General features: G+C 56.4%; 1 protein-coding gene across 1 annotated transcript; it reads right to left on the reverse strand.

Moving 5' to 3' along the window:
- Positions 1-738: 738 nt before the first annotated feature.
- Positions 739-4,651, reverse strand: ARRDC1 (arrestin domain containing 1; the record flags this gene model as incomplete). The annotated part of the gene is made up of 8 exons (XM_040466619.1): positions 739-1,754; positions 1,831-2,266; positions 2,340-2,516; positions 2,614-2,796; positions 3,032-3,186; positions 3,287-3,337; positions 3,822-3,932; positions 4,420-4,651. Coding segments are annotated over 8 exons (1,410 nt in total), but the record flags the coding sequence as incomplete, so codon positions are not given.
- Positions 4,652-7,663: the final 3,012 nt, after the last annotated feature.

A 7,663-nucleotide genomic window follows, 5' to 3' on the forward strand; every position in this document is an offset into this window, starting at 1 on the left:
GAGACGCAAGACTCTTACCCACGTTCTGAGTGAGGAAACCAAAGCAAAGAGTTGAGTGCCCTCAAGACTACCTGACTGTTGAGAGGCAGAGACAGGATTGAAACCCAGGCACATTTTCAACTATGAGGCTACCACTAACAGATGGTTTGCAGATTATCCTCCTTGTGGCATATTTTGAGCTTTCCTCCAATGTTTATCCTCTCCTTGTCCAACAAATAGTAACGTTTTAGCTGGGTACGTGGCTACCTGACTAAAGAGCACATTTCCAACTGTCAAAGGTAGCTGGGTGGATGTTTGCACAAATGATAGAATCTACTTCCCAGCCTATACCCCCCCCCCCCAAGAAGTTAGAGGTGCAGGCCCAGTAAACTGGGTGATGATGAAATCTGGAATGGCCACTCTGGACCCAGGAGTGGAAGCCCGAACTGGAGAATGACAGCTAGGTCACCAGGCCCAAATTTTGCACTTCTGGACTGTTAAGTGTACAAGAAGTAAATGGGCAGGGGCTCAATATGTCTTCTCATAATCCCATAAATGTCTTCTAGATTAAGGTAACAGACACCTATCCAGTCACTCCCTCACCATATGGCAGATAGGGAATTTGAACCCAAAGTCTTATCTTAACCACACCTCCATTATTTCCTAAAGCACAGTCCACAATCATTGGCCCCGTTGGGCATTTACAGACCCTCCCCTCAGCCCTGGAACATCTGCAGATGTCCCTTTGGTAAACGTTGCTCTTCCGAACCCGGTTTTTATTTGTTCTTGGGTTCCTTGGATCCTAGACAACAGGCATTTGAAGGGGACCTCAGGAGCAGGTGTGGCCTTGGCCTTGTGTTCACACTTGGATGAGAGGGGAGCAACAGTATCCCTCACAGCCAGAGTAGCAGTGATAACAGCAGGGACTTGAGACTTGAGGCCAAGGATAAAGGAATAGCACAAGAGGCAGAGGCTTGGGCAAGCCCTCCTCCTCATCCCCCAAGGGATTTCCTCTGACAAGGAGGTCTGAGCCGCTCCCCCTGGAATGATGGGTGCTAGAGGGGAAAGTCCAAGGTTTGTGACAATCAAACGGAACAGGGGTGATCTCCCCACGTGACAAATACATTTTAAATTAATGCCGAGGCCCCAGACATGCAAGCCCAGCTTAAAGGGCACATCCTTAAGCAGAACCATAAAAGCGAAGGCCACCTGGGCCCGAGTTGAAGTTAACCGGCCCACGCTGGTTGGTCCCGCTCCCCCAGCCTGTCTTCCAGCCCTAGGCACCAGGAAGGATGGGCCCATAACCGAGGAGAGGGGCACGCGCCCAGGAAGGGACTGGGAGACCCAGACGGGGGCCCAGAACCAAGAGAGGGGCAGGGCCTGGAGGGCGCGTGCCCGGGAGGGGCGGGGCCAGGAGGAGGGCGCGCGCCTAGGAAGGCCCCCAGGGTTAGGCCGCCGCTCACTGAGCTGGAGGAGGGCGCCAGAGAGGCCGGCCTGTGCCCAGCTCTACAAATGAAGCGCTTTATTTACACTCCATATCTCTAGGCCCCAGTCCCCGGGGAGAGGCTGATCCCGAGGCGGAGGCTGCGAGGAACGGCCGGGCAGCAGCAGGTCCTGAGTGCGCCGGGCCAGGCCAGGAGCAAAGGCACGAGGCCCTGGGCGCCCGGTCCCAGGGCAGAGGTCAGCCCACCCGGAAAAGGCAGCACAGGGTCAGCTCCCGGGCGTCAGGCTGGGATCTGCACCGCCACAGCTCTGCTCATAGGATGGCGGGGCCTCTGCGGGGAAAGAGCAAAGTCTGCAAGGGGCTCATGGGGCCCTCTCCCCCAGCCAGACCCCAGGCCTCTCACTCACCATAGGGATAACCCCATGAGCTGTATTCTGGGGGCAGGATCAAGGTACTGGTGGTGGGCACTGGCCCTCCTGAACCCTCTGCAAAGTAGGGAACAGTGGCACCTGTAGAGATGCACAAGGGAGGGGGCAGGGGGTGGGGAGCAGGGCTGCCATCCTGAGGGCAGGGCTCAGGGGCAGCAGGCACAGAGCCGAAGGTGGCAGGTAGTGACTGCTGCTGTGAGTGGCTCTTCGTGGAGAGGGAGACTGCGCCTGCAAAGTGGGGGCTGCTGGCCGCAGCCTCCGCCTCCTCCTGGGGCGGTGCGGAGGGCACCACCGGGATTGAGGCCCCAGGAGGCAGCCCTGGGCCTGGCCGGGGGCTCAGCGGGGCGTGGTTCACAGCAATATTGCCGATGAAGACAGGAAGGGTCACGGTGGCTTCAGGCACCTTCAGGGAGACCTGGGGAGGATGGGAGAATGAGGCTAGGCCACCTGCCCCCCTTTCCCACCCCGCTCCCTCCAACCCCCAGCACCTGCAAGTAGTAGTCCACGTGGATAAGGCTGCAACCTGGCAGGGCTGACTGGGGCAGGGCAGGCACCAGGATCTGCTCTTGCCACTGCGCCCGCCTCCAGGCCTTGACACCCGCACCCTCTACCTCTGCGATGGTCCGCACATCATAGATCCAGCGCTTGGCCTTGTAGGATACTTTCTGGGGAAGGGCCGGCCTGTGAGCCTGGGCAGGCCAGGCACCTACCCCTCCTCTGGTCCCATGGGGACAGGCCCTGACAGTCAGAGGGGACTCTGACCTGCAGCAGACTGGCTACCACAGGGCTGGTGTCCTTGCCTGACTGGTTCTCGATGTCAGCCTGCAGCCGCAGCACCTGGCCCACCACGTAGCCACGGAGGTCGGTGCTGGCAGTGAGGACCACGCTGCCCGTCTTCACCAGCTTGTAGGAGAACTTCTTGGTGGTGGAGGCCACGTTGGGTTGCTTGAGGGGAGGGCAGCGGTGAGGGGGTTTGGTGGGCGTGGGCAGCCTAGATCCCTAAGGCCTCTCGCTGAACAAGCCCACTGTGCCGTGCTATCCCCTGCCCCCCAGACACAGCACAGTTAGCTCGGGACAGAGAGGCCGCTGCTCTTCTAGATCCCGGCCACCTCATCTTAGTTGAGGACAGGACATCCGGCAAAGGTGGGGACCACCCAGGAGACCACCGGTCCATCCTCACCTCGATGTCAGGGATGCTGTTCAGATTCAGGGGGCTCAAGATATAGAACACACGGCTGCACTGGTGATCCTTGGAAAAACGTGGCGTGTCGATGGTGGCCCGCACCTGGTGTACAATCTTCCCAAAAGGGCCTTCAAAGGACGTTGGCGCTGTGGCTGGAGAGAGAGCAGGGAATGGCACCCAACTGCCCCCTGCCCCACCTCCTGACCACCAAGTGTCACCAAGAGGCCTGGCCAGGCAAGGCTGGGCTCTTACCAGGAAGCAGGAACTGAAAGGGGAAGTTGTGCTCTCCAGCGGGCAGGCTTCCTGCAGAGACAGGAGGGGGGTGTAGGGGAGAGGGGGCTCAGGAGCCTTGAGGTGACACCACAGCACACAGGTTGGAAGCAGGCCCTGCAGCTGACCAGCTCACACGGACTCTGGCTACTGGGTCTCCCAGCCTCTGAGTCCAGGCACAACAGCAGCAACGGGCTGCAGCCTGGGCAAAGGAAGCGATGGAAGATCTTGGCTTGAACAGGAAAGGGAGATGGGGCCGTTCCAGGAGCCAGAGCCCACCCAAATCAAGAAGGAACTGGCCCCCTTCAGCCACCCAACCCCTATCAGGCAATACCCAGAGCCTGATGGGGAGAGAAATACATCAGGATGCCAAGTAGTGCTAGAGGGTGAGCCAGCACGGGGGTCCCAGAGCCTGATGGGGAGGTAGGGTGGACAGACGGGCCCCACGCTCAACCAAGGTCTGCCGTGGGCGGGGTCACCATACACAGTGAGGCCAAGTACAGTCTCCCAAACTCACCCTTGTCAGCCAGCGACAGCGCACTGTTGAAGTAGCCCTCCTCCACTACCCACGCTGCATCATTGGCCTTGTTGGACACCCTGCAGGAACCCATGCAGGTCACTCGGATGGCTGCAAGGGGGGGATGGCGTGAGTCCCAGCCAGCTACTGTCCTCGACCCCTCCCTGCCCCCACCACAGAGACTTAGGTAGGGCTTGCAGCACTAAAGGGTGCTGGGACTTAGGCAGGCCAGCAAGTGGCCTGCTGCTCTCCAGAGGATGCCTCCTGTCCATCCTCCATCTTGCGGTACTCCCAGTACAGTGCTCCCACGGCAATGAGGCACGGAGTTACGTCTGTCCTGAAGCCCAGAACAGGAAGGCCCCAGTGGTCACTCAGATGACACCTGGACAACCCCAGCCTGTTAACCTCTGTTCCCAGCCACCCCTGGGCCCACCAGACCTGTGAAGACTTAGCTGCCTATAGGGCATGCTTGGGACACCAATGATGGAACAGAAGCCCATGGGAGCCGCTGACCTCCAACCCTACTTCCTGCTGCCTCACAGGCAAGTCAGCTAGGCTGGGAGGCACCCCTTTATGCTCCAGGAAACTAACTGCTCACCCTCATGACACAGGAATGTGGTCAGACCTGCCTGAGCAGATAAGGTACCCAACAGTATGGCACACTGGCAGGTGAGGACACCCTTGACTTCCTGGACCAGTGCTGCCCAGGAGGACTGGTTTTCAACATCAAGAGATGGTTCCGTCCTCTCCACGACTCTCCTGTGGAAGCACCCAGACCAGAAGCACAGGTCACCCCACCTTTCTGTGGTCGGGAACTCAAATTCCTCACTCTAATGGACATATGCCCAGAGACCACTATGGTCACAGGCTGTGGCTGGACAACCAAGAAGACAGCACGGCTGGAGAACCAAGCAGAGAGGGGCTGGGAGCTCCGTGACTCTCACTCCTGGCGGCTCCACTTCTTTCCCTGCCCCGTGTTGAGACAAGGCCAAAGATGTTAGCCTCCCTGCCCAGCCCCTCCTCTTCCTCCCAACTCGATGGTCCAGTGAGGGCAAGGTGACTCAGAATCTGACAGCCTCCTGACAGAGCCACCAGGCAGGAGGAACCTGGTATCCCAAGTGTCCAGGGCCAGGAGCCAGCCACACCAGCCATGTTCGTGTCTCCCCAGGCTGACTCCATCCTGCCAAACAGGCCTCCTGTTAGCCATCCACAGACCACCGGGCTTTCCCCCCACCGTGAACCCTTGGCTCATCCTCCACCCCTGTTGGCACTGCCTGTGACTGGATCCTGATTTCTAATCCACACTCCATCAGCCATCCCTTCCTAGGGCCAGACCCAGAATTGTTCCCACCCCAGAAATCTGGGACATCAGTGATGCTCCTATAGACCAACACAGCCCAAGAGAAACACGACAGGGGAGTGAACAGAACAAGGACGGGAAGTGTGACAATTCCAGATGCCACGTAACTTTAACACTCCCCATGGAGGGGGTGCACTCTCCCTTGAATCCGGCTGTCCTACGAACGCTGGGACCAGCACAGTGTGCCAGAAGGAGTTAAGTGGTCCCCAGATTGGCCCAGTGCCAGCTGAAAACCGTCAAGTGACCCCAATGGATGGCACACACAGCTGAAGAATCACTCTGCCCAAATTCCTAATCCACAGCACTGTGGGTCATAGTAAGATGGTCATTTTAAACAACTTGACTTAGGAGTGACTTGTTATGTAGAAACTTTTACATAGAAACAGACAAGAACAGACGTCCAACCTCAGTGGAAATCAGAGAGGCTCATATGAGTTACCATTTTAACCCATCAGACTGGCAGATATTAAATATTTTGACACGTGTTAGGAGACGGAAAGCACACTCCTTTATGGTGATCAAACTGTAGGCTACTACAGGGGCCCTGAAAAAGCACCAGGAAGATCTGCTGTGATCTTACACACACATACCAGGGGACTCAACAGTTCTTAGAATCCACCCTATAGGGCACCTGGGTGGTTCAATCGGATGAGAGTCCGACTTCGGCTCAGGTCATGATCTCACAGTTTGTGAGTTCAAGCCCCATATCGGGCTCACTGCTGTCAGCCCAGAGCCTGCTTCAGATCTTCTGTCCCCCTCTCTGTCTGCCCATTCCCTACTTGTGCTCTCCCTCAAAAATAAATACACATTAAAAAAAAAAAAAAAAAAAAAAAAAAAAAAAGAATCCACCCTAGCTACCCAAGAGCTTCGAGCAACACTGGTACCGAGGACTATCTAGGCGTAGCCCACGTCCAACAGCAGGATGGTTAAAACAGTCACCCACCCAGACTGAACTTGGCCCCCAGAATTCTGGTGAACAAGCCATGGGGTCACCTGACCCTAGAAAAACAAACAGTATCAAATCGACCCTTGGGGTATTCCGGGTGGGGGGCAAGTTCTACGACCTTCCCAATGTGCAGGCAAAGAGCCTCTTTTTGCACACATGCCTAAGCCTCTTCAGAGACCTTGCCTGAATGAGCAGCTTCCAATCACTGTCTTGGAGTCAAACAGCCTGTTCCTGTGCACTCTCCTCCACAGGAGAACAATGGAGGTGCAGGGGACAGATACACACAGCAGGCTTGTCCCTCCCACCTCCTGCAGGGGGGGATCTGCTCCGGTCATCTGACCATGACCATCACCAGTGTGATGGGTGGCAGCACGGCCACAGGACAGGGGAGGTATGTTCTGGTAAGGGACAGCCTCTGCCACACAGAAACAAGCCCTGCTGTACCATCTAGGTTTAAAAGTGTTTCAGTTCTAACAGTGGGTCTGGGGCTGCTCCAGTTCTCTAAGGAACATCATCATGTGGACTGTGTTCCAGAGAGACTTCTAGAACTTTCCTCCCCAGCCAGCCCTCCCCTGTCCAAGCCCTCCTCCCTTGCACCACCTGCCATCACTCTTCATTCTGGTCCCAAAGGTCTCGCCCACCTCCACCAGCTCCCACAAATCCACGGCAGCCCACCTTTTGCCACATCTTTTCACTAAAGCTCTGGCCTGTGAGGCACTTCTGTCTGTCCTGTGTCCAAATCTGAAACATGACAATAATAATGGTGCCCACCTCTCAGGGTTGCTCTGGAGGTTTATAGAGTTGGTCCACGGGAGGTGGGGAGAATAGTGTCTGGCCTGCAGTGACAGCTCAGGGAACTGACAGAGCTGGGAGCTGACCACTGCTGTCGTCTGGGTACCACCCTCCCTCAATGCCAGAAAAGAGTGCACCCCCGTGTGACCCCCAGCCTCAGGCTCAGCTGGACTTGGGCTCCAGGAAACCAGTTCCTTCCCCAGCTTTCTACAGTAGCTCTGAGGACAGCCAGTGCCCTCATAGCTGAAGTGCAAATCATCACTGTCCCTCCTCAGACAAGTATTTAGTGGGTAAGACTAGGAGCCCCCCCAGGAAAGACCTGCTGTCCTCGCCACCTCCATGTCCTCCCAGAGGGATGGAGGGCCTCCCTGTTGCATCACTGGCTGGTAACAGGAGCTGAACAGGTATCTTAAGATGAAAGATGCTTCAGATTCTGTCTCCCTCTCTCTCCGACCCTCCCCCGTTCATGCTTGGTCTCCATCTCAAAAATAAATAAACATTTTTAAAAAAAGTTTGTTGTTTTTTTAATTTTTTTTTAACCTTTATTTATTTTTGAGACAGAGAGAGACAGAGATGAATGGGGGAGGGTCAGAGAGAGGGAGACACAGAATCTGAAACAGGCTCCAGGCTCTGAGCTGTCAGCACAGAGCCTGACGCGGGGCTCGAACTCACGGACTGCGAGATCACGACCTGAGCCGAAGTCGGACGCTTAACCGACTGAGCCACCCAGGTGCCCCAAAAAAG

Source organism: Herpailurus yagouaroundi, unplaced genomic scaffold (genome assembly GCF_014898765.1).
Source record: "Herpailurus yagouaroundi ecotype Mexico unplaced genomic scaffold, PumYag 64263, whole genome shotgun sequence".
In the NCBI taxonomy this organism is placed as follows: Eukaryota; Metazoa; Chordata; class Mammalia; order Carnivora; family Felidae; genus Herpailurus; species Herpailurus yagouaroundi.